Source organism: Scyliorhinus torazame, chromosome 16 (genome assembly GCF_047496885.1).
Source record: "Scyliorhinus torazame isolate Kashiwa2021f chromosome 16, sScyTor2.1, whole genome shotgun sequence".
Taxonomy (NCBI): domain Eukaryota; kingdom Metazoa; phylum Chordata; class Chondrichthyes; order Carcharhiniformes; family Scyliorhinidae; genus Scyliorhinus; species Scyliorhinus torazame.
In genome coordinates, this window is record NC_092722.1 from 187,030,759 (window position 1) to 187,058,554 (window position 27,796).

The 27,796-nt window shown below is 46.2% G+C and overlaps 1 protein-coding gene across 1 annotated transcript in view; it reads left to right on the forward strand.

The window, feature by feature from the left end:
• The window catches only part of LOC140393308 (uncharacterized), a 160,711-nt gene that overhangs the window by 97,368 nt on the left and 35,547 nt on the right, over nucleotides 1-27,796 (forward strand). The window contains exons 9-12 of the mRNA XM_072479621.1: nucleotides 3,380-3,521; nucleotides 10,631-10,735; nucleotides 14,533-14,623; nucleotides 20,474-20,564. Of these exons, the coding sequence (XP_072335722.1) occupies nucleotides 3,380-3,521; nucleotides 10,631-10,735; nucleotides 14,533-14,623; nucleotides 20,474-20,564 (429 nt within the window). The remainder of the gene's footprint in view (nucleotides 1-3,379; nucleotides 3,522-10,630; nucleotides 10,736-14,532; nucleotides 14,624-20,473; nucleotides 20,565-27,796) is intronic.

Here is a 27,796-nt window from a genome sequence, read left to right on the forward strand (position 1 = left end):
TCCCCCTTTTATTTAAGAACTGTTGAACTGTTAATTGTAAAGCTACTTATTTGTTGTTAATATGGTTAATGTTGCGATTAAATTGAAGTTTGTTTCACCATAAATGATACGTATTGGCCAGTGTTTAGTCTGTCCGCACAGTCTTATAAATTGTAAATTGTTGGGATTCTCATACAGTCCTGATCACAGCTTTTTGCTGATCGTAGTCCAGTGACTCATGATAGTTATGAACTGTTATATATTTTCCTTCCACCTTTTGCTAGTGGGAGTGACCAGGCCGATGGGGAATATCACTATGCTATTTCCTACGATGATGAAATATAAATGAGGTTTCCCATGTACAGACTTGGGTGCTCTCCATTCTATTTGAGAAAGTCGGGGGAAGGACCATGTCTCGACTACAGGAAGACTATGTGGTCGAAAAAAGTTGGTAGATCAATGGAAAATTAGTAGGGCAGGAGACAACCGAGCTTGGGGTTTAAAGGCTTGTAGGACCTGAAGGGGCAACTGAGGGAGGTAAGGAATTCTGCACTTCCGAGCTCCGGGGAGTGAATGAGTTTGATTTGGCGATGGCATGATGTATCTTGAAGAAGAATGTGTGAGATGGTGTCCCATCAGAGCAGAGGAACAAGAGACCAAAGCTGAGAGGAACACTTACTAAAGTATTATTTGATAGAGGGAGAGGTGCGAAAAAACTGGAGATAGACTGAGCGAGAAAAAAAGGAGGAGGCTGAGAGAAACATCTCTGTCGCAAGAATATCGCAGTGTTTTTACACCGTTTTGGGGTCCTGTATTGGGCTTTGAAATGAATGGCCACCTGTCATCCGTAGTAAGGCTTCTGTTTAATTAACTCCTCTTCGGTCCTCATGACATAACCTTTGAAGAATGCAAGTGAATAAATCAATAGCTTTCCAAGAAACGTCATGTTTCCTGCTCTTGCTGGTTACTTCCTGAACATTCCGCATCGGAGGCTGATCACTGTGGAGGGTCAATCGTTTAAAGTTGTTCTGGGGTGAGAGAGGCAGATATAAAGTGTGAGACATGGTGCTCTTCCAGTGGTTAACGGCTTGTTACAGGGATGAATAGACTGGTGCTACTGTAATCCCCATTACTACCAATAAATAATTCTGCTGCTGGCTGTAGAATTGTGGAAATTATTTGCAGATGTGATTTCTGAGGGCTCTCTACTCGTGGGGATAGTTTGAGAGACTCTTTTAAGACCTCCAGATGGGGAAGAACTCGCGTGGGGAGTAGCCAGACTCCAGGTTTAGTCTCGACATGTCAGTTTCCACTCTGTTCTGATGAGGAACTTGTGTAAATCTGGTATTGAGACCCACCCGACTCCAAATTGAAGCAGATGTCGGCAGGATCTGACCTGATCTTAATGTGTTCGAGCTTAATTTATGCTCTTAATCTTTGGTTTGAAGTGAAAGGGAGGTCTTGTTTTTTATTGCCTCTCTTCATTCCTCCTACCAAAATGGATCACTTCATCATTCTCTGATTTGAATTCCATCTGTCACGTTCATGTCTGTCCATTGCACCAGCCTGTCCATGTCCTCTTGAAGTCTATCACTTGCCTCCTCCAGGTTCACGATACTTTTAAATTGTGAGCCATTTGGAAATGTTGAAGTTGTGCCCTATTGATTGATATCGATCGAGAAAAGAGGAGGCCCTCTTACCAACTCCTGGGGAACCCCACTTTCCTCCAGCCTGAGAAACACCTGTGCACCTTCGTTGCCTGTTACGCAGCCTATTCGTATCCGTGTTGCCAAGTCTCTCTCATTCCGTGGACTTCAGCTTTGCTCGCAAGTCCCCATGTGGCACTTTGTTAAATGCCTTTTGGGAGTCCATATACACCAGAGTCACTGCGTGACTATCATCAATCCTGTCGCCTCAGCAACAAAGTCAGTCAAATTAGTTAAACACAACTTGCGTTTAACTATCTTCTTCTTTTTCTTAATGAACTCGCACTTCTCCAAGTGACTGTTTGGTTGAAGGTTATCTTTCCCAAACCTTTTCCCACCACCAGTGTTAACCTGGCAGGCCTGTGCTTGCTGAGTTTATCATTCCACCCCTATTTTGGTCGTAAGTGCACCCCCCCTGTACCTAAGGAGGATTGGAAGAGGTGTTTGGAATTTCCACTCATTTTTGGATGAATCTCACCTGGCCCTGTGACATATCATTTTAATTTTATTTTGCATGCGCAAGTATTTGATGTCAGCGCCAACTGTCCATAAGTTCCGCTAACACCGGTCAATGGATACTGTCATTTAAAAAAATTATTTCATGGCCTTTGTTGCCATCCCTAATTGTCCCTGAACCGATTGTCCTTCTCAGCCATTTCAGAGGGTAGTTAGGGTCAAACGCATTGTGGTGGATTTGGAGTCACATGTAGGCCAGACGAGCATAAGGATGGCAGATTTCCTTCCCTAAAGGGCGTTAGTGACCCAGATGGGTTTTTATAACTGTCATGTGAGTGTCCCTTTCAAGAAAAGGTTTTGTCTTATCACATGACTTCAATGATGTCATTGTGTGGGTGGAACTGAGTACTGGCTGTGAGGTTTTTGGTTTCACTTTGAGTTTTGGCTACTGTGGACTACAAACAGGAGGAAGAAGTGTTTTGCCCAGTCATTTTAAATATCTGTTCTAGTAAAAATCACCTTTGTGGTGGCTTTGAAGATATATCCAGGGAAAGCCAGTCTCATTCAAGGAAGAATGCAGAAAGCTGGGCCACGCCCTTGAAAAAAGGGGTTTGGGGATTTTGCTTTTGAATTGGAACAGTTAAGAGGGAATTCATTAAGTGTTATACATAGCTTACTGTGGCTAGGTGGTGTCTTTATGTTTGTAATTGATAAAAATTCTAGCTGCGTGTTTATATAAATGTTAACTAAATTCTTAGAATAAAGCTCATGTTGATTTAAAGTGCCTAGAGAGTCTGTTGAATCATAGCTGAAGTGAAGGCTCTTGTGCTCATCCTAGCTAAATTCAACATAAAAGTTATAGGGCAGGTGAACTCCAGAATACACATTGGAGTTTCTAAGCCCTGGCCCATAACAACTTCATGGTCACCATTACCGAAACTAGTTTTATAATTCCAGATTATTTATCTGCCGAGGTGGGATTAGAACCTGTGTTGCCGGAACATTAGCCTGGGGCTCTGGATTTCTAGTCCAGTGACATTGCCACTACACCACTGCCTGACCCACTGAGTATTTCCAGCATTGACTCCTTTTGTTGTAACCGTGTTATCGTGTGAGATCAGGCCAAAGATATTTTCAAATTTCGACTGAGGCACCTTTACTCAGTTGCAAACCTACATTTCCAATGCTCAAGATTTCTCATTGAACTAATTTTGAGAACAATCTTCTTGTGTGTGCAGGTATTTTGGAAATCGATCCTATTGCTATGACAGACTTCGGAAGTATAGCCTTGCACTAGAAGATGCTGAAACCTCCATCAGGCTTGCTGCTGACTGGCCGAAAGGCTACTTCAGAAAGGGAAGAGCGCTATTGGGAATAAAGGTGAGTGTATTGATCCACTGCAGGTTTCGGCAGTGTATTGATCCACTGCAGGTTTCGGCAGTGTATTGATCCACTGCAGGTTTCGGCAGTGTATTGATCCACTGTTGGTTTCGGCAGTGTATTGATCCACTGTTGGTTTTGGCAATGTATTGATCCACTGCAGGTTTCGGCAGTGTATTGATCCACTGCAGGTTTCGGCAGTGTATTGAACCACTGCAGGTTTCGGCAGTGTATTGATCCACTGCAGGTTTCGGCAGTGTATTGATCCACTGTTGGTTTCGGCAGTGTATTGATCCACTGCAGGTTTCAGCAGTGTATTGATCCACTGCAGGTTTCGGCAGTGTATTGATCCACTGCAGGTTTCGGCAGTGTATTGATCCACTGTTGGTTTCGGCAGTGTATTGATCCACTGCAGGTTTCAGCAGTGTATTGATCCACTGCAGGTTTCGGCAGTGTATTGATCCACTGTTGGTTTTGGCAATGTATTGATCCACTGCAGGTTTCGGCAGTGTATTGATCCACTGTTGGTTTCGGCAGTGTATTGATCCACTGCAGGTTTCGGCAGTGTATTGATCCACTGCAGGTTTCGGCAGTGTATTGATCCACTGCAGGTTTCGGCAGTGTATTGATCCACTGCAGGTTTCGGCAGTGTATTGATCCACTGCAGGTTTCGGCAGTGTATTGATCCACTGCAGGTTTCGGCAGTGTATTGATCCACTGCAGGTTTCGGCAGTGTATTGATCCACTGCAGGTTTCGGCAGTGTTTTGATCCACTGCAGGTTTCAGCAGTGTATTGATCCACTGCAGGTTTCGGCAGTGTATTGATCCACTGCAGGTTTCGGCAGTGTTTTGATCCACTGCAGGTTTCGGCAGTGTATTGATCCACTGCAGGTTTCGGCAGTGTATTGATCCACTGCAGGTTTCGGCAGTGTATTGATCCACTGCAGGTTTCGGCAGTGTATTGATCCACTGTTGGTTTCGGCAGTGTATTGATCCACTGCAGGTTTCAGCAGTGTATTGATCCACTGCAGGTTTTGGCAGTGTATTGATCCACTGCAGGTTTCGGCAGTGTATTGATCCACTGTTGGTTTCGGCAGTGTATTGATCCACTGCAGGTTTCGGCAGTGTATTGATCCACTGCAGGTTTCGGCAGTGTATTGATCCACTGCAGGTTTCGGCAGTGTATTGATCCACTGCAGGTTTCGGCAGGGCATTGATCCACTGCAGGTTTCGGCAGTGTATTGAACCACAGCAGGTTTTGGCAGTGTATTGATCCACTGCAGGTTTCGGCAGTGTATTGATCCACTGCAGGTTTCGGCAGTGTACTGATCCACTGCAGGTTTCGGCAGTGTATTGAACCACAGCAGGTTTCGGCAGTGTATTGATCCACTGCAGGTTTCGGCAGTGTATTGATCCACTACAGGTTTCGGCAGTGTATTGATCCACTGCAGGTTTCTGGCAGTGTATTGATCCACTGCAGGTTTCGGCAATGTATTGATCCACTGCAGGTTTCGGCAGTGTATTGATCCACAGCAGGTTTCGGCAGTGTATTGATCCACTGCAGGTTTCGGCAGTGTATTGATCCACTGCAGGTTTCGGCAGTGTATTGATCCACTGTTGGTTTCGGCAGTGTATTGATCCACTGCAGGTTTCGGCAGTGTATTGATCCACTGCAGGTTTCGGCAGTGTATTGATCCACTGCAGGTTTCGGCAGTGTATTGATCCACTGTTGGTTTCGGCAGTGTATTGATCCACTGTTGGTTTCGGCAGTGTATTGATCCACTGCAGGTTTCGGCAGTGTATTGATCCACTGTTGGTTTCGGCAGTGTATTGATCCACTGCAGGTTTCGGCAGTGTATTGATCCACTGCAGGTTTTGGCAGTCTATTGATCCACTGCAGGTTTCGGCAGTGTATTGATCCACTGCAGGTTTCGGCAGTGTATTGATCCACTGCAGGTTTCGGCAGTGTATTGATCCACTGCAGGTTTCGGCAGTGTATTGATCCACTGCAGGTTTCTGCAGTGTATTGATCAAATGCAGGTTTCGGCAGGGCATTGAACCACAGCAGGTTTCGGCAGTGTATTGATCCACTGCAGGTTTCGGCAGTGTATTGATCCACTGCAGGTTTCGGCAGTGTATTGATCCACTGTTGGTTTCGGCAGTGTATTGATCCACTGCAGGTTTCGGCAGTGTATTGATCCACTGCAGGTTTCGGCAGTGTATTGATCCACTGCAGGTTTTGGCAGTGTATTGATCAAATGCAGGTTTCGGCAGTGTATTGATCCACTGCAGGTTTCGGCAGTGTATTGAACCACAGCAGGTTTTGGCAGTGTACTGATCCACTGCAGGTTTCGGCAGTGTATTGAACCACAGCAGGTTTCGGCAGTGTATTGATCCACTGCAGGTTTCGGCAGTGTATTGATCCACTGCAGGTTTCGGCAGTGTATTGAACCACTGCAGGTTTCGGCAGTGCATTGAACCACTGCTGGTTTCGGCAGTGCATTGAACCACTGCAGGTTTCGGCAGTGTATTGATCCACTGCAGGTTTCGGCAGTGTATTGAACCACAGCAGGTTTTGGCAGTGTACTGATCCACTGCAGGTTTCGGCAGTGTATTGAACCACAGCAGGTTTCGGCAGTGTATTGATCCACTGCAGGTTTCGGCAGTGTATTGATCCACTGCAGGTTTCGGCAGTGTATTGAACCACTGCAGGTTTCGGCAGTGCATTGAACCACTGCAGGTTTCGGCAGTGTATTGATCCATTTCAGGTTTTCACAGTGCATAAAGTTACTCCAGGTTTTGGCAATGTACTGAGCCACTCCAGGTTTTCACAGTGCATTGATCCACACCTGTTTTTTGCAGAACATTGAAACACTCCTGGTTTTCTTCACTCTGAGTTTTTGACAATTTACTGATGCACCCCAATTTCTTTCATTTTCGCTATTATCAATTTCCATCTTAGTCAGTGGGCGTAGAGAGGTGGGTGGGTACATGGCTGGATTGTGAGTTGTGGGGGAGGAGGTTGGTGTGTTGGAGAAATTAGAGTGGGACTAGAAGGGCAAGTGGGGTGGAGGGATTTGAGGGGGGGGCGGTGGAAAGGGACGTTCGCAAGAATTCTTAATTTATTTTCATTTCAAATTTTGCAAGTTGGTGCCGTGTACTGATCTGTTTTGTGATGTTGGGAAGTCTACTACAGAGTGTGGATAGAGCGTGTGTTTAAACTGAAAGATTTCCTTCAGGCGCTAAGACACAAGGACCTGGGAAAATGGCCTGAGCAATACAAGTGTTTCGACTTCTGAAGGTTTTGCGGATAAAGGTTGATAACTTGGACATTGATTTAAGGTGATTGGTAAAAGAACCAGACACAAAGAGAACCCCCTTTGTTTTATTGCGATGAGTAATTAAGAAAGGGAATTCCCTTTTTTGGGGAGGGTTTAAACTAATGTGGCAGGGGGATGGGAACTGATGTAGGAAGTCGGAGAGAAGTAAAACGGGGCCAGAAACAAAACGCAGTAAGGGGGAAAGTGTAAGGCAGAGAAGCCATAGTCAAAAATCAAAAAGGGCCACAGGACAGGATACAGTGCCTGAGGAGAGTGTGAAAGGGGACGTGGTCAATGCAGGATTGAGGGTGTTGTACCTAAATGCGCGCTGTATACGGAACAAGGTAAATGAGCTTGTTGCGCACATTGAAATTGGCCGGTACGATGTTGTGGGCATCACAGAGACGTGGCTGCAAGGGGATCAGGGCTGGGAACTAAATATCCAAGGATATATGTCCTATCGAAAGGACAGGCAGATGGACAAAGTGAACGGGGTGGCATTCTTAGTAAGGAATGAAGTTAAATCGATAGCAAGGAGCGATATAGGATTAGAAGGCACAGAATCTCTGTGGGTAGAGTTGAAGAATCGCAAAGGTAAAAAGACACTGATGGGAGTTATGTACAAGGCCCCTAGCAGTAATCAGGATGTGGGGCAGAAAATAAATCAGGAGATAGAAAAGGCATGTAAAATATTACAATAACATGGGGGACTTCAATATGCAGGTGGACTGGGAAAATCAGGTTGGTAGTGGGTCCCAAGAAAAGGAACTTGTGGAATGTCTAAGAGATGGTTTTTTGGAGCAGCTTGTGACAGAGCCGACTAGGGAACAGGCGATTCCGGATTTGGTGATGTGTAATGAGGCAGACTTCATTAGAGAACTTAATGTGAAGGAACACTTAGGGAACAGTGACCACAATATGATCGAATTTACCCTTCAGTTTGAGAGGGAGAAGCTGCAATCAGATGTAACAGTATTACAATTAAATAAGGGTAACTACAAAGACATGAGGGAGGAGCTGGCCAGAGTTGATTGGGAAAGGAGCCTGGCAGGGAAGACAGTGGAACCGCAATGGAGGAGTTTTTGGGAGGCACAACAGAAATTCATCCCAAGGAGGAGGAAACATGCTAAGGGGAGGACAAGGCGTCCATGGCTTATGAGGGTTGACAGGGACAGAATAAAGGCTAAAGAGAAAGCATACAAAGTGGCGTGGATTAGTGGGAAACCAGAGGATTGGGAAGCTTTTAAAAGCGAGCAGAGGACAACTAAAAAAGCAATAAGGGGGGAGAAGATGAAGTATGAGTGCAAGCTAGCTCGTAATATAAAGGAAAATATATAATTTTATATATATATATATATATAATATATATAAAATGGGGACTTACACCCCAGGGTCCTAAAAGAAATAGCTGATGAAATTGTAGAGGCATTAGTGATGATCTTTCAGGAATCACTGGAGGCAGGAAGGGTCCCAGAGGACTGGAAGATGGCTAATGTAACACCACTGTTTAAGAAGGGAGGGAGGCAGAAGACGGGAAATTATAGGCCGGTTAGCCTGACTTTGGTCATTGGTAAGATTTTAGAGTCTGTTATTAAAGATAAGATCGCAAAGTACTTGGAAGTGCATGGTAAAATAGGACTGAGTCAGCACGGCTTTGTCAAAGGGAGGTCATATCTGACAAATCTGTTAGAGTTCTTTGAGGAGGTAACAAGGAAGTTAGACAAAGGAGAACCAGTGGACGTGATATATTTAGATTTCCAGAAGGCCTTTGACAAGGTGCCACATAGGAGACTGTTAAATAAGTTAAGAGCTCATGGTGTTAAGAGCTCATGGTGTTCAGGGTAAGGTCCTGGCATGAATAGAGGATTGGCTGACTGGCAGAAGGCAGAGAGTGGGGATAAAGGGGTCTTTTTCAGGATGGCAGCCGGTGACTAATAGTGTGCCTCAGGGGTCTGTGCTGGAACCACAACTTTTTACAATATACATTAATGATCTGGAAGAAGGAGCTGAAGGCACTGTTGCTAAGTTTGCAAATGATACAAAGATCTGTAGAGGGACAGGTAGTATTGAGGAAGCAAGGAGGCTGCAGAAGGATTTGGACAAGCTAGGGGAGTGGGCAATGCAGTGGCAAATGAAATGCAATGTGGAAAAGTGTGAGGTTATGTACTTTGGAAGGAGGAATTTAGGCATAGACTATTTTCTAAATGGGGAAATGCTTCGGAAAGCAGAAGCACAAAGGGACTTGGGAATCCTTGTTCGTGATTCTCTTAAGGTTAATGTGCAGGTTCAGTCGGCAGTTAAGAAGGCAAATGCAATGTTGGCATTCATGTCATGACAGCTAGAATACAAGACCAGGGATGTACTTCTGAGGCTGTATATGGCCCCATTTAGAGTATTGTGAGCAGTTTTGGGCCCCGTATCTAAGGAAGGATGTGCTGGCCTTGGAAAGCGTCCAGAGGAGGTTCACAAGAATGATCCCTGGAATGAAGAACTTGTCATATGAGAAACATTTGAGGACTCTGGGTCTGTACTCGGAGTTTAGAAGGATGAGAGGGAACCTTATTGAAACGTACAAGATACTGCGAGGCCTGGATAGAGTGGGCGTGGAGAGGATGTTTCCACTTGGAGGAAAAACTAGAACCAGAGGACACCATCTCAGACTAAAGGGACGATCCTTTAAAACAGAGATGACAGGAATTTCTTCAGCCAGAGGGTGGTGAATCTGTGGAACTCTTTGCCGCAGAAGGCTGTGGAGGCCAAATCACTGAGTGTCTTTAAGACAGAGATAGATAGGTTCTTGATTAATAAGGGGATCAGTGGATCATGGGTTCTGGGGAGAAGGCAGGAGAATGGGGATGAGAAAATATCAGCCTTGATTGAATGGCGGAGCAGACTCGATGGGCCGAGTGGCCTAATTCTGCTCCTATGTCTTATGGCCTTTTGGTTTTATGGAATGTATTGTCTGGTTGTGTGGTGGATGCCGATTCAGTAATATCCTTCAAAAATGAATAGGATAAACACTTGAAGGAGCAAAAACTGCAGGGAGATTGCAGGGAGATTGCAGGGAGAGTGCAGGGAGATTGCAGGGAGAGTGCAGGGAGAGTGCAGGGAGAGTGCAGGGAGAGTGCAGGGAGATTGCAGGGAGATTGCAGGGAGATATGGAAAGAGCAGGGGAGTGAGACAAACTGACTTGCTCTTCGAGAGAGCTGACGTGGAATCGATGGGAGGAATGGCCTGCTGTGCTGGAGTCCATGATCACTCCCCTTCGTCCTCGGTGTCCATTCACAGCAAGGATGGTGGTGGGTCAGAGGAAGACTACAATTGTCCACAGGGTTGCCAGAATAGATTGGGGGTTATCAGGCAGGCTTCCTTAATCAGCTCACAATATAGTGATCTCTCCGACTATACAAATTGAGACATCTGCCTGAGGTAGAATGTCTCTCTGTCGACGGAATAATCTGTCTGCGTTCACTGACGAGGGACAGCCAATTAGACAAAGGACCAGTGAAGTGAATTCAGGAAATTGGCAATCGTGTCAAAAAGTGTTTGGTAATGCACTCGCGAAGTGTTCTTACTACGTTAAAGGTGCTGTATAAATGCCTATGTTGTCGTTTTGATCTGTCAAAAACTCTTCAAAACCTCTGGTAAAGAGACAGAGCCTGGCTTTGACATCACATTTGATGCTCGAGATCAAGAACGTAAGTAAAAGGGGCAGAAATGTTTAGAATAAACTTGGTTTATTTAAGAAAAAAACCTGAGAAAGTTAACGTTGAACACGTCTGTCCGCAGAGGTACACTGAGGCAGAATCCGCACTCGAAATGGTGCTGCGGTTGGACAAAGACTGCGATGATGCTGTTAACGAGCTTTTCAAAGTCCGTATGTTGAGGCTGATGGTAAAGGAGATATTTTTATTCACATCTTTGCTAACTTTAGAAAGAATGATTGGAGTTTTACTCATGCAATGCCTTTATCGTATCTTTGATGTACCATAAAGTCGATACGTTGAATGTGTGTCTGGGATGAGCACTTTCTCAAGTATTGTTCCTCAACCTTACTTACTTAATTGTACGGTTTATAGTTAAAGTTTCCTCTTGTGGTTCACTTTCACAAACAGAGAAAGAACTTAAAAACTGGTGGCTTGGTAGTACAGAACTTGAACTTTGCTGAAAAGAGACATGTTACTGAAGCTTTTTGTCTTGCACTCATCAGGTCAAATGCAAGAATGCCAAACTTCAAACACTTGCAAAATTGATGTGAACATTTGAAATTTGACATTTCGATGAGCGTAAGACAAAAAAGCCTCAGTAATCAGTCTCCCTTCAAGCAAAAAACTACAATTATAATAATCTTTATCAGTGTCACAAATACTTACATTAACACTGCAATGAAAATCCCCTAATCGCTACACCCTGCGCCTGTTCGGGTTACACTGAGGGAGAATTCAGAATATCCAATTCACCGAACAAGCACGTCTTTTGGGACTTGTGGGAGGAAACCGGAGCACCCGGAGGAAACCCACGCAGACACGGGGAGAACGTGCAGACTCCGCACAGATGGTGACCCAAGCCCGGAATCGAACCCGGGACCCTGGCGCTGTGAAGCAACAGTGCTAACCACTGTGCTACCGTGCCGCTCAATAATAATTACATGACATTTACAGCAATTGGAATTTCTGCTCCACTCGCTCTTTCCCCGTAACCCTGCAAACATTTATCTCGGGGTGCTTATCCAGTTCCTTCTGCAAAGCCACAATAGAAGCTGCCTCCACCCCCACTCAGGCAGTGCATTCCAGATCCCAATCACTCACTGCACAAAACAGTTTATCCCCTTGTGTTAACACTGCTTCTTTTGACAGCCACCTTCATTTGTTGTCCTCTAGTACGTGACCCTTCCATGAATGGGAGCAGTTTCTCTCTATTCAGACCAGTCATGACTTTGAACACCTCCCTGACATCTCCCCTCAACCTTCCCTAAGGAGCACAGGGCCAACTTTTCTGATCTGTCCACGAGTCTGAGGTTTCTCCTCCTCGCAACCATTCTCCTCAGATTTTCTCTGGAAAGTCTGCGCATCCTTCTTAAAGTATCAACATTCCCCATTTAATTTTGTTACGTCAATAGTTCAAAGCTCTGGACACCAGATAGCCCCTTGGAGATCATTTCTGGAGTCCCTATGGCCACAGCCATGACCTTGTACAAATAAGAAAAACATTAGATGGAATGGCCATGCTAAAATGTGGTTGCAGAATACAGAGCTTCCCAGTAGAGCCGGCTTCCACATTGCTGGAGGAGGCGCTGACGTCAGGGGGACTGGAGAAGGGGGTAGTATCGACGGTTTATGGGGCTATTTTGGAGGAGGAGAAGGCGCCGCTAGAAGGGATCAAGGCAAAGTGGGAGGAAGAGTTGGGAGAGGGTATGGAGGAGGGGTTCCGGTGTGAGGTGCTCCGGAGAGTGAATGCCTCCACCTCGTGCGCGAGGTTGGGGCTGATACAGCTGAAGGTGGTGTATAGAGCGCACCGTACAAGGGCGAGGATGAGCCAGCTCTTGGAGGGGGTAGAAGATGTGTGTGAACGTTGTGTGGGGGGGGGGGGTTGCAAACCACGTTCATGTGTTTTGGTCCTGTCCAAAGCTGGAGGATTACTGGAAGGAGGTGTTTAGGGTAATCTCTAAAGTGGTGCACGTGAAACTGGGCCCGGGCCCTCGGGAGGCCATATTCGGGGTGTCGGACTAGCCGGGGTTGGAAACGGGCGCAGAGGCAGATGTTGTAGCCTTCGCCGTGTTGATCGCCCAAAGGCGGATCCTGTTAGGATGGAGATCAACCTCTCCACCCTGTGCCCTCGCGTGGCGGGGGGACCTGCTGGAATTCCTAACGCTTGAGAAGGTCAAATCTGAACTGAGGGGAAGGATGGAGGGGTTTTACAATTCATGGACATTATTCATTCTGCACTTTCGAGAATTGGATCACCTCGAACATTAGGGGGGGTTGGGGGCTGGGAGGGTTGGGGGGAGCGGGACGGTATGTGTTAATGGTGACTATGGGTAATTCCTGATTCCTTTTTGTCATTTGTTTATGTTAACATGCGGGCCAGTGTCTGGGGTTTGGTGGGAGGATGGGATCATTGTTATTGATATGGGGATTGACAAAACATTTGTTGCTGATTATTGTTTATTGTTGGGTATAAATTTGGGAGAAAATGTGAAAAAGGAGGAGAATCAAAAATATTAAAAAACAAAAATGTGAGACAGGCAATTTTCTGAGTTCAGTGACTGGAATGAATAGCTTATTGTCAACTCCAAGCACAAATTAACCAGAATGACTGTGCAAAATACTGGGCAGAACATCCAACGGTGAAGGTAGTTCTGTGGCCAAATACCAGAACTCACGGTTTCCCTGTTGAGTTCTGCTTTGATTGGTTATTCATTCCTTGCTGTGTGACAGCTGCACACTAAATGGCCATTTCTCCCTTTTGTGGAATGGTGCATTTTTTTCAAAAATCCAGTTTTAGCTTATTATTTTCCGGTAATCTATGTGCTGAGTGAATATTGATAATTCGATATCACCCAATACCAGCAGACAAAAATAGTCCCAGGGCATCTCCTTGACGGATTCCAGGCTAGTAGTTCCGTCGGACACACCTGCGTTTCTCTTACCCAAGTGTACCTCAGCACAAACCTTTGGAGAGTGTCTGTGCTACACCTACACCAATTCCCCTGTCTCCCATGTTGGCCATCCTCTACCCTCCCCGAGCGACACCGGCTACTTCGCACTGGTGTTAGGGCAGTTTAGTGCGGTATGGCCCATTGGGATATAGATTTGAAACCTCCCCAAGTGAAGTCACTGTAGGATGTTTGCAACCAGGGGAACGAAATGGACTTGACAAACTTACATCACTGGAACAGCCAAAAAGATCCAGGCCGATGTTTATATTGCACCCGAGGCCCCTCCCTTTTGACCTCCCCTATCAGTGTAACCTTCTGTTTACATAGATTACATAGAATTTACAGTGCAGAAGGAGGCCATTCAGCCCATCGAGTCTGCACCGGCTCTTGGAAAGAGTATCCTACCCACGGTCCACACCTCCACCCTATCCCCATAACCCAGTAACCCCACCTAATCCCCATAACCCAGTAACCACACCCAACACGAAGGGCAATTTTGGACATTAAGGGCAATTTATCGTGGCCAATCCACCTAACCCGCACATCTTTGGATTGTGGGAGGAAACCGGAGCACCCGGAGGAAACCCACGCACACACGGGGAGAACGTGCAGACTCCGCACAGACAGTGACCCAAGCCGGGAATTGAACCTGGGACCCTGGAGCTGTGAAGCAATTGTGCTATCCACAATGCTACCGTGCTGTTCCTGTCTCCCTCATGTTTATTTAACTTCCCCTGATGCGTCTATACCATTCAGCTCCATGTGGTAGTGAGTTTTATATTCTCACGAGTACCTTTTCCTGAATTCCTTATTCATGGCCCCTGGTTCCTATCATGCCTGAAGGTGATAACATCTTCTTCACATTATGTCCATTTTATTCCCATCTATCTTGCCTCTGGTTTGTTAACTAAATGTGCAGTCCAGTCCCAAGTATTCCCTTCCAAATTTGAAAACCGTAACAAACAGAGAAATGTTGATTGAACTGTGTAAAGTTGCCTCTGTTTAAGGGACGCTCTTTAAACATTTGTTTCAGAACATGGGTTTTACCCAGCAACAAAGCTTAATGGCATTACAGCAACATCAAACTGTCGAGGCTGCACTGGACTCTCGTATAGTATTAAATTGTAAGTGTTCCTGACTTGCCAATAATTTTGTCCAGCCGGTTCTAACTTATTAGGCCGGAGAACAAGCTGAGGAAGGGCTTCCGAAATGTAATAGTAACGTTCTCAAAATGGCAATGGCTGTTTTATTCTCCACTTCTCTGTCACCTTTTCCCTCTCCCTCTCCCCTGCTTTGGTTGAGTGGTTGCTATTTAAGAGTTGCCAATCCTTCAGGATTATTTTGGAGTCTGCAGGCATTAAAGATTAATCACCTGTGAGAAAAATGATTTTTTTGGAATACTTGTTTATCAGTTATAATAATATTGGAGATGGAGGAAAGAACATTTATTGGACTAATCAGCCAAGAACCATCAAACCTGGAGCAGATGAGTCTCTTTACTTTCCCATTGGGAAGGCAATGTGTTGCTAGGTTGGATAAATTGGGAACCCAAAGGTGGGAGTGTTAGGGCGTTTGGAAGCTGGAGATTTGGAGAACCTACATCTGGCGTCTCAAAGGTCCCACCGGCGATGACGTTGCAAGATCCTCCAAATCCAGTGGCAAGAAAGTTGGTTCAAAAGCAGCGTCCTCTCCCAAGCCAACATGCTCAGCATCGAGCCACTAATCACTCAAAGTCAGCTCTGTAGGGTATTCGTGTGCCCGACACCAGATTCCTGAAGCAACGACTCCCCTCGGAACATGGTTCTGGCAGGAGATTACCAGGAGGACAACAGGATGTCCTCAAAGCGTCCCTGAGTGGTCAAACATCCACGGTGATTGCCCAAATTGGAGAAGGTTCATTTGGTGAAGTACTGAACACATCGAGAGACTTTGGCGCGCATGGAGGTGAAGTTGAGGCATTGCAGAGAGTGCATAGGAGGGAGTGCATCTACCCAATCCTTCAAGCACTACTTGCCCCGTATGTGACAGCATCTGAAGATCGTGAATTGGACTTATCAGCCATCGTGGAACCCATTGAACTAGAGTCATCCTCAATCCCGAGGGACAGCCTGAGAAGAAGGAGGCTTGAGGTCGCATGATGAAATATCCCAAAATACGCCAAACTAGAATTGGTAGCCCTGATGCTAAGTTGACCTGCTGTCCATCTTCAATCGCGGCAGCTAGCAATTAACAGATAATAAGGTGGCTCAAAGCTGGTGAGTCAGTGCTGTTGACTTCTGCTGTGGTGCTCCCTGAGGAGAAGTGGGTGCCCGTCACACTGTACCTGCCCAGCGTGGCGCAGTCTGATGCTCCTAGATTAAAGCGCAGTGACTTGAGACTATGACCCCCTCCTTTACCAAGACCAATAGCTACTCTATACCTCACTCAGTTTGCTCTTCCTGGTTCAATTCTCAGGCTTTGAAAAGCCAAGTTGCAGCATCATCTAACCACTTGATTTATCTCTCATTGCCCTTGCACCTTTCAATCTTGCTGCGACTCCTTTCATATCGGTTTTGAGATCCAGTTACGGGGCACTTTTCCACCAGTGTGTCAGTTTCAGGCAGCAGTTACTGTAACTATCCTGTTGGTGCTACTTTGCCTTGTTTATATTTCCTGCCACCAGGAAACAGGGGGGGGGGGGAAATCAATCATAAAACATGCAGATCAGGAGGTCCCCATTCCATTGGAGCTGCGCAGGACCACCAGCCCCTAACGTTTGTTTACTACAGGTTTGAAATGTAAAAGAGTTTTCAACAAAACCAAGCCTGTGCTCGAGAAAGTGGAAGCTCTCCTCCTTCAATGGCGAATCAGACTACAGAAGGGAGATAGATCACTTGATTGCATGGTGTACCGAAAACGACCTCTCTCTAAATGTCGGAAAGACCAAGGAACTGATCATCGACTTCAGGAGGCGTAGCACGACACACACCCCTGTCCACATCGATGGCTCCGAAGTGGAGATGGTCGATAGCTTTAACTTCCTGGGGGTCACCATCACCAACAGTCTGTCCTGGTCCACTCGCGTTGATGCAACAGTCAAAAAAGCCCAACAACGTCTCTACTTCCTACGGAAGCTAATGCAATTCAGCATGTCTGATTCAACTCTCACAAACTTGATGTGCCATAGAGAGCATCCTATCCAGCTGCAATCCGGCGTGTCATGGAAACTGCTCGGCCCAAGGTCGCAAGAAATTGCAGAGTGTGTTGAACTCAGCCCAACAAAGAACAAAGAACAAAGAAATGTACAGCACAGGAACAGGCCCTTCGGCCCTCCAAGCCATGCTGCCCGACTAAACTACAATCCTCTACACTTCCTGGGTCCGTATCCCTCTATTCCCATCCTATTCATGTATTTGTCAAGGTGCCCCTTAAATGTCACTATCGTCCCTGCTTCCACCACCTCCTCCGGTAGCGAGTTCCAGGCACCCACTACCCTTTGTGTAAAAAAACTTGCCTCGTACATCTACTCTAAACCTTGCCCCTCTCACCTTAAACCTATGCCCCCTAGTAATTGACCCCTCTACCCTGGGGAAAAGCCTCTGACTATCCACTCTGTCTATGCCCCTCATAATTTTGTAGACCTCTATCAGGTCTCCCCTCAACCTCCTTCGTTCCAGTGAGAACAAACCGAGTTTATTCAACCGCTCCTCATAGCTAATGCCCTCCATACCAGGCAACATTCTGGTAAATCTCTTCTGCACCCTCTCTAAAGCCTCCACATCCTTCTGGTAGTGTGGCGACCAGAATTGAACACTATACTCCAAGTGTGGCCTAACTAAGGTTCTATACAGCTGCAACATGATTTGCCTATTCTTATACTCAATGCCCCGGCCAATGAAGGCAAGCATGCCGTATGCCTTCTTGACTACCTTCTCCACCTGTGTTGCCCCTTTCAATGACCTGTGGACCTGTACTCCTAGATCTCTTTGACTATCAATACTCTTGAGGGTTCTACCATTCACTGTATATTCCCTACCTGCATTAGACCTTCCAAAATGCATTACCTCACATTTGTCCGGATTAAACTCCATCTGCCATCTCTCCGCCCAAGTCTCCAAGCAATCTAAATCCTGCTGTATCCTCTGACAGTCCTCATCGCTATCCGCAATTCCACCAACCTTTGTGTCGTCTGCATCACACAAGCTTGCAACCGTCACATTGATTCTGCCTACACCTCCAGCTGCCTCGGGAAGGCAGACAGTATTATCAGAGACCTCTCCTACGCAGGCTTTGCCTTCTTCCAGACCCTTCCATCAGGCAGAAGATACAGAAGTCTGAAGACTCGCACATCCAGACATAGGAACAGCTGCTTCCCCACAGCTACCAGACTCCTCAACGACTCCCCCTCGGACTGATCTGTTCCCTGTAAGAACATTATTCACAATGCCCTATGCTGCTCTTGCTCATGTATTTGCTTTGTTTGTCTCTTGTTCTGCACTGTAACCAATCACTATTGTTGATGTACCATTTGTCAATGTACTCTGTCAATTCTTCTTCTTGTCTACTATTATGGGCCAGGATTTAGAGAACACCAAAGTATATCATGGAGTTCACCTGACCCACAACTTTTAATAGATTGTGGTATGGGGAGCACAAGGGCGCACTTTACAGGTGTGATGCAACAAAGAACGAAAGTATTTTTAAACAAAAACAATGTTTATTCTATGAATCCAGTTAACATTTTATAAACACACAATAAACATCTTATCAACTACCAAGACTGATACTCCCCCCCCACAAAGATACAGTATTCTATAGGTAACCCTTAGTGACTTTCCTAACAACATCCATAAGTCAAAGACCATTTTTAACAAAGACAGTAGGTTTGCATTCCTTACAGAAACAGGTATTACTTTGAAATCATCAAGTGATTTGGAGACATTCTTTAGCATGCAGAGAGAGACCAAAATACACCTCCTTGGTTTGAATGCAGCTCTCCAACTGAAAACGAAACTAAAACTCAGCTACAAAACAGCTTGCAGCTCAAAACGAAAGTAAAAAGCAGAGCCAGAGCCCAGCTCCACCCACACACTGACATCACTGCAGCCACTTGAGAAGACAAACATTTCTTAAAGTGGCATTCCCATAACACCATTGTGCATGTTCCCTTGGCCGCAGAAAAATACTTTTCACTGTACTTCGGTATGTGTGACAGGAAATCAATAAATCAAAATCAAACTCTATGTCATTGTTATGGGCCAGGGTTTAGAGAACCCCGAAGTGTATCATGGAGTTCACCTGACCCACAACTTTTAATAGATTGTGGTATGGGGAGCACACGGCCCACTCTACAGGTGTGGGACAGCAGAAATGGAAAAGTATTTTTTAAAGCAAAACAATGTTTATTCTATGAACTCAAGTTAACCTTTTTAAAACAGACAGTGAACATCTTAGCAACCATTAATTCAAATACAACCCCCAAAGAATACAACACTAAGTAATCCTTAATAACTTCCCAAACAACATCCAGAAGACAAAAGAAACACCTTTTAACAGAAGCACATCAGGTTTACATTCACTACTGAAAACATTTATAATTCTGAATTCACAAAATGATCAAGAGGTAGACTTTTCATGGCAGAGAGAACAGCAGTACACCTGCTTTGTCTGGCTTCAGCTCCAACACTGAAAACGAAACCAACAAAAAAAACACAGACACACCCAAGCTTTTCTCAAAGTGAAACTAAAAAGCAGAGCCAGAGCTCAGCTCCACCCACACTCTGACATCACTGCGTAACATGAGCATCCAAACATTTCTTAAAGTGACATTCTCATGACAGCCATGCAGGTGAAATTAAATTGGATCGTCATTTCTTTGGGAGCATCTCCCAACTCCAAACTCTCACCACTGAGAAGGGCCAAAGAAATTGGGTTTACGGGAGCACCATTGTCTGTGAGTTCCTCCCCAAGGAACCCACCTTCTGCCTTTAACATAAAACATTGTTGCTGGATTAAACTCCCTATCGTAACAGCACTGGGGATGTAGCCATACTGCACGTACTGTAGCGGTTCAAGAAGGCAGTTTACCATCCCCTTCTGGAGGATATATTAAAGCTGACCTACATTACCCACCCTTGCCCCTGATATCTGTTGTGTTTTGGAGATGTGAGACACGGGAGTATGATGGTTTAAAACAACAGAGCTTTATTTACATTGTGTGATCTCTTATATAGCACTGTGGCACAGTGGTCAGCACTGCTGCTTCACAGCGCCAGTGTCCCGGGTTCAATTCCGGCCTCGGGTGTGTGGAGTTTCCACTTTCACCCCGTGTCTATGTGGGTTTCCTCCGGGTGCTCCAGTTTCCTCCAACAGTCCAAAGATGTGCAGGTTAGGTGGATTGGCCATGCTAAATTGCCCCTTAGTGTCCAAAAGGTTAGGTGGGGTTACTGGGTTACGGTGATGGGGTGGAGATGTGGGCTCAAGTAGGGTGCTCTTTCCAAGGACCGGTGCAGACTTGATGAGCTGCACTGTAAATTCTACGCTTCTATGTTCCTCCTTCTCTGTTTCACATGCTAGGACTTATGACGTTCAAAGACATGCAGGTTAGGTGGATTGGCCATGCTAAGTTGCCCTCAGTATCCAAAAAGGTTAGGAGGGGTTATTGGGTTACGGGAATAGGGTGGAAGTGAGGGCTTAAGTGGGTCGGTGCAGACTCGCTGGGCCGAATGGCCTCCTTCTGCACGGTATGTTCTCTGTTCTATGACGTCACTTTCGGTGAATACTTTAATATATCAGAGCTTCTCTAGAGCTAATAGGAATTAATGCAAGTACTTAACAACACCCAAAGAATGAATATAAGAAAAAAATAAACACTTTGATCTCCTTCTGTAATCTAGGATTGACTTTGAGTCTGCTGTTGCTCCATTTGTGATTTCACTGAGCTATGGTGGACATGGGCTATTCATTCATAATCTGTATCCTTTCCATTTCCACAGTTCAGGAGTCACATCTGGGGACCTTGGAGATGCCGGAGGAAGAGGACCATTTATTTTTAATCAATTTTCCTATCATCGAGGATCAAACTGAGTAGGTACCTTGTGTATTCTTGCGTGTCTGCTGTGTGTGTGGAGGGTGGGTAGACGGGTCACAATGTCAGCCGACTTCTTACCTGAGATGGGAGGGTTGCGAGTGTGAACCTCGGTCTTAAGATTTGAGCGGACTATCTAGGCTGACATTGCAGGGGGCAGTACTGAGGGAGTGCCGCATTGTCAGAAATGCTGAACATATGGTGAAAAGGCCAAATTGAGGGCTGCTGACTAATTCACGTGTATGTCAAAGATTCTGCGGAAATATTTATGAAGAGCTGGAACTTTTCCCAATGTCCAGGCCAGGCTGACTGGCAGTCCAGCTCCTCGCTTCCACATTGCCTGTGTCGGGGTCACAGATTAACATCTATATACCGCGAGCATTTCTTCTGTGGGTGAAACACTCCCTCAGTACTGCAATGGAATTTGTTTTAATGTAGAGTAGCCAATTCTTTTTTTTTCCAATTAAGGGGCAATTTAGCGTGGCCGATTCACCAACCCTGCGCATCTTTAGGGTGGTGGGGGTGAGACCCACGCAGACACGGGGAGTACTGCACTGAAATGTCAGACTTGATTTTATTCTGCCCAAGCCCCAGAGTGGGACTTGAACCCAGAACTTTGTGATTTAGGGACAAGTGTGCTACCAACTGGGTCACAGCTGAGCACCCTGCCCTTTGTGGCACCTTTATGGGAGGTGGTATTAGCACTGGACTGGTCACAGAAACCCAGGGTAATTAATGCTCTGGGAATCCCATCATAACAGATGGGATGAAATTTGAATTCAATAAAAAAAAACTGGAATTACAAGTCTTAACAGTGACCAAGAAACCATCTGGTTCACTAATGCCCTTTAGGGAAGGAAATCGGCTGTCTTTACCCGGTCTGGCCTACATGTGACTCCAATCCCACAGCAATGTGGTTCACTCTTAAATGCCCTCGGAAATGACCGAGCAAATTATTGCCCAGTTCAGGGGCAATTAGGGATGGCTAATGAATGCTGGTACAGCCACTACTGCCCACATACCATAAGGAAATTTAAAAAAACCTAATTACTTGAAGACGACACTGATGTTGAAGCACTTTTGGGTGGAACATAATGCCCCTCCCCTGGAGACGGGTTCCGATGCAGTGGGGCCAATTTGATCAGGTGGGAGGATGCTAGAAGGGGACCCTGCTGATTCCTGCCTCCCAGCGCACCCTGCTAACGCGCCCCCAAATTACGACTGGGTGCAAAGGCTTGTGGGTGGCCTTCCTGCCCAGATGCCAATCGGGGGGCCCTAAAGTGGGCAATCAATGCCCAATGCTCTGCTGCCCCTGTCCTAACAAATACCAGGTCCCATTCACCTATCACCCCTGTTCTCCCTGATCTACATTGGCTCCCAGTCCAGTGACGCCTTGATTCTTAAAATTCCCATTCTTGGTTTCAAATCTTTCCGTGACCTCGCCCCTCCCTATCTCTCTAATCTCCTCCAGCCCTATAACCCCTCGAGTTCCTTCCATTCCTCTGACTCTGTCTTCTTCTGCCAATACGTTTTGAGGCACTTTGCTCTGGCATTCTCTTCATCGACCTCCTGCCTCTTTTTGGCCTTCGTAAGATGCTCCTTAAATCCTATCTCTTTGTCCAAGTATTTGGCCACCTGCCCCAATATCTCCTCAGGTGGCTCGATTGCCAAGTTCTGTCTGATTTTATAGAATCATAGAATTTACAGTGCAGAAGGAGGCCATTCGGCCCATCGAGTCTGCACCGGCTCTTGGAAAGAGCACCCTACCCAAGCCCACACCTCCTCCCTATCCCCATTACCCAGTAACCCCACCCAATACTAAGGGCAATTTTGGACACTAAGGGCAATTTAGCATGGCCAATCCACCTAACCTGCACATCTTTGGACTACTGTGAAGCACCTTGGGGGTGTTTTTACTCTGTTAAAGGTGCCATATAAAAGCAAGCTGGTGTTACTGGTGACGTGCTGAAGGTGATTGCAGAATGGCACCTCTCCTCCTCCTCTCTTCCCACCCACCCCCAGGTGGCGGTGCGCGAGGTGGGGAGCGCAGCGGATACAAGTCCTCCTGACTCATGTAGTCGTGTCGTAGCGAGGCCTGTTGGGGGTGGAGGGAAAGCGGTACCATGTGTAAGAAGCTGGCTCTACCCCAAATACTGTCGAGGAACAGTTGGAGAAGGGAGATGTTTGATCTCGGCATTTACTGCCACAACTGTGCCTCCCTTTTGTATTTACCAATCCGACAGGTCTGTGGCGGAACACTGAGCCAGCCGTAAGTTACATCTTACCAGAATTTAATGAAGGAGCATTTCCATTCTGCAAGTGAGAGAGTGTGAGTTTTTAGCAGTGAATATTGAATGTTAAAACCCTGGCAGCGCTTTGTGAAATTAATATTCATAAACAAGTTAGGGAAAAATAATAAAACCGCATTCATGCTCTCCAAATCAGCAAAGAAAATTCCACCTCGAGAAAATTTCACTTTGTGGCAAGATAACTATGATTGGAGCTATTGGAGGTCCTGCGACTTGAATTGGTTTTTTTTTTACACTGTTTTTGTTCTCTGTAAAGTTTCTGTCTCAGAGTAGGGTGACCCTAGCTGAGGAATTCCTTGCTGCAACCCACAGGATGATCTTGAGGATCTCCACAATATGTTCCTGAGTTTTCTTTTGCACGGCAACTTGCTTTTCTCTCGCCTGACGGAAACACTGGGCGGGATTTTTCAGTCCTTGCGCGCTCGCCCCGTGTCCGCGTGGGTCTCACCCCCACAACCCAAAGATGTGCGGGGTAGGTGGATTGGGCGCGCTAAATTGGGGGAAGAAAAGAATTGGGTGTTCTAAATTTATTTTCAAAAAGGATTTTCCAGTCCGTTCCCGCGTAGACATGGGCGGGACCGGAAGACCTCACCGGCGGCCAATGGGGAGATGCCTCTGCGCTGGAAAAATTTTTTGGGGTGGGGGGGTGGGGGTGAGGAGGTAGCCTGAAAATTCCTCCCTCTGTGGCTCCTGCCGATACAAGATGGCTGCCGGTACATGTCTGCACATGAGCGAGCAGAAAACCAACCACGTCACAGTGACAGAAAAGTCCGCTGTGGTAAACTGCCACAGTATTATATGTAGTGTGATAAACTACTGCCTGCTGGCTCCGCCTCCCCTCGGGCTCGGTATAAAGGTGGCTAGTCTCCGCCGCTGCCTCAGTTCGGGATCCGAGGCCAGGAGGCTTTCCGTTTAGTTTATTAAAGCCTCAGTTATGTTCACCACTCGTCGTGTGTTCATTGATAGCATATCACCCGCGGGGATGGTGCTGAAGTTCAGTATCAATGCCGGGGCTGACGGTGCTTGGAGTGCGGGGTGAGTGTTGTTTGTGAGCTTTTTCTTTACTGGTTTGGAGGCAGGACCTTGCCTGGTGTACACTGTCTGTATTTACTTAAAATACTTTTAAAATTCATGGGAAAACTGTTTGATAAGCATCTCCTCTCCTGGCCGCTGCCTACTCTTGTCACTGACAAAACCGTCACGCAGTGCAGCTGTGCACGCACTGCAGTGGCAGCAAATGCGGCCTAGCAGAAATTATGAAGACCAGCAATTGCTCTCATTAGCAAGTGCTGACTCTCTCAGCTATTTTCTGCCCTCCTCATTTTTAACAATATATGTACTGCTGTGTTATCGTACACAAAAAGTGTTGCGTCAAGTCCCGCCTTTAATTGGCCCAAGGTGCAGTGGAATAATTAATTTAACCCGTTTTAAAGTCATGCATTCCTCCCTTTTATTTCCCATTATAAATTCCTGTCTCCACATTTATAATGGAAACTGCGTAAGTAAACCTGTCACACTGTAATTTATCCGCACAATAGCCCCATCACTGGCAGGAGGGTGTCATTGCAGTGTGGCAATTTTGCACGAACGATCTCCTTTTATTATTAACATAGACGTAACAGGAAGCAGGCAAGGATTGGGACTAGCAGAGAGATATAATGGGGCATAAGGCCCTCTATGTTGGAACAATTCTGTGATTCTATCATAGTGTAAAGGTTGAGCGCTTACAGTTGAGATCTTGGGAGAGGGTGCAGTGGAGATTTACTGGGGTAAGGTCAAGGGGAAGGGACCAATTGAGAAACTGGAGAAGTGGAGGTTGTTCCCCTTCAAGAAGGAGGTCAGGAGAGATGTAATAGAAATGCTAAAAATGATGTAGAAATGCTAAAAATGATGAAGGAATGTATTAGGGGAAACTGTTTTCAGTGGCAGGAGGGTCCATAGCCAGAGGAAACCGATTTAGGATCATTGGCCAAAGAGGCAGAGTGGCGATGAGAACTTTCTTCATACGGAGAGTTGTTGTGGTTGGGAATGCCCTGTCTGAAAGGGTAGCCGAAGCAGACGTCCAAAAAGGAATTGGGTAAATACTTCTGCAAAACAAAATGTAGATCTGTGGGAAAAGAGCAAAGGGCGTGGGATTCATTGGGCAACTCGCTCATGCTTAAAGGCCTAGCACGGGCACAGTGGGCCGAATGGCCCACGTCTGTATTGTATGATTCTATGGTACGACTTGAGTAGCGGGAGTGTCCCAGGGCGGGAACAGCCCCCTACAGTACCTCACCAATTACCCACATGTCTCCCCGGCCTTGTTGCGATGGGATCGGGAGGGAACTTTTTCCTAAATCCCACATTTAAAAATGGCAAGCTCCTCAGTGCCGAAATCGGGAATAAGTGCGGCGTCGGCCGTGAGTTCCCCGCTGAGGTCATCGATCTACCTGAATGGGCGTTAGATAGCGTGGTATTTCTCAGTGCTTCGAGTGCCGGGAAACCCCGGCTAATCGCACACACTACGGGACTCTGTCCCCATGCGTGGATATGACCGGTAAGGATTGAATGTTTATATAACATGGATCCATTCTGTGCAAACAAAAGGAACAGGTTCAAGCCTAGCATCACCTTTGAATTACCCGGGAGGTTGGGGAGCCTATAGTTTTCCCATTGCTTTCTTCGTGGCAATGCGTTGGCCAGAGTCAACATGCCACCCAGTCAGCACACTCTTCTCCTGTAATACGACCCGTTGTGATCATGCAAAATTTGGTATTCTTGCATTTGTCCAGGTGAGTGCAAGATAAAGCTTCCGCAACACAGTTTTTCTCTCTTTTCAGTAATAATTAAGTTCTGCTTTACTGAGTGACTTTTATATTATTCTTTGTTCAACGTGGACGTTTCAACCTTCTACTGCACATGTTTCCTCATTTTCTCAGAGAAAGAAATGACACTTTAATAATAAAAAAAAAATCATGCTCATTTGTGTAGTGGATTCCCACGTAATGGGATCTGAAGTGGCAGCAAAAGCCATTATAATTCACTCATACCCTCGAGACTTAAGCCTCACAGCCTCTGAAAGAACACAATCTGCACTATTTAAAAAAAAAATTAAAAGCAATCTAACTGCACACAGAGAGAAAAATGATAAATAGTCTCGGATTTATTTAGCGCCTTTATGACCTCGGGATGGCCCAAAGCTGATTGAAAATATCACCCACTGCGCTGCAACCAACCCCTGCGGAGCGTGCTGGGAACGGGAGAGTCGTTTCTGAAATGGATTTTGCAAGGAACCTACAGGAGCACCTCGCCAGCTCCTTCAGCTGTCAAATGAATTGTCCAGCATGAAAATGATGATCATCATCAGCATCCTCCTGCCTGGTCCTGGTAAGATGATGGACAACAATCTTGTGGAGATGGGGGGAAGCTTCAAACGGTACACATTTGCTGATAGCTGAAGAGACCACAAAGATAAAGAACGGTCTCGGGTCCAGGTCAACTTTGGACTGAATTAGTTCATCTCAGCTGGGACCACAGTAGAGGCCAATATAACTGGCCGCAACCCGACTGCATGAGATCATGCGGAAGAGACACAAAGCGGTGGCAGCTTTTGATTGCTATCTAGGAAACATAACAGGAGCAGGAGGAGGCCATTCGGCCCTTCGAGTCTGCTCCGCCGTTCAATATGATCATGGCTGATCCTCTATCTCAACATCCTGTGCTCTCCCCATATCCATTGACAGGTTCAGAGTCTAGAAATCTATCCATTTCCTTATTAATCTCAATGGCCAGAAATTAGGAGAGGGGATGTGCAACGAGACCTGGGTGTCCTCATGCACCAGTCACTGAAGCAGGCACAGCAGGCAGTAAAGAAGGGAATGGTATGTTGGCCTTCATAACGAGAGGATTTGAGTATAGGAACAGAGATGTCTTGCTGCAATTATACAGGGCCTTGGTGAGGTCACACCTGGAGTATTGTGGGCAGTTTTGGTCTCCTTAGCTGAGGAAGGATGTTCTTGCTCTCGAGGGAGTGCAACGAAGGTTTACCAGACTGATTCCAGGGTTGGCGGGACTGTCATATGAGGAGAGATTGAGTCGGTTCGGATTGCATTCGCTGGAGTTCAGAAGAATGAGAGGGGATCTCGTAGAGACATATAAAATTCTAACAGGGCGAGACAGGGTTGATGCAGGAAGGATGTTCCCGATGGTGGGGGAGCCCAGAATCAGGGAGTCACAGGCTGAGGATATGGGATAGAACATTTAGGACAGCGCTAAGGAGAAATCTTGTCACCCAGAGAGTGGTCGGCCTGTGGAATTTGTTCCCACAGGAAGTAGCTGAGGTCAGAACATTGCATGTATTTAAGAAGCAGCTAAATATAGCACTTGGGGCGAAGGGGATCGAAGGATAGGGGGGAAAAGCGGGATTAGGCTATTGAGTTGGATGATCAGCCGTGATCAGCATCATCATAATCTTTATTGTCACAAGCAAGCTTACATTAACACTGCAATGAAGTTACTGTGAAAAGCCCCTAGTCGCCACACTCCCGGGGCCTGTTCAGGTACACGGAGGAGAATTCAGAATGTCCAATTCACCTAATAGCACTCCTTTTGGAACTTGTGGGAGGAAACCGGAGCACCCGGAGGAAACCCACGCAGACACGGGGAGAACATGCAGACTCCGCACAGACAGCAACCCAAGCGGGAATTGAACCTGGGACCCTGGCGCTGTGAAGCAACAGTGCTAACCACTGTGCTGCGGTGCTGCATAATGAATGGCGGAGCAGGCTTGAAGGGCCGAATGGCCTCCTCCTGCTCCCATTTCCTGTTTCTGTGATTAATACATTCAGTGGCTTGAAAGAGAAAATGCTGGAAAATCTCAGCAGGTCTGGCAGCATCTGTCGGGAGAGAAAAGAGCAAACGTTGCGAGTCCGATGACTCTT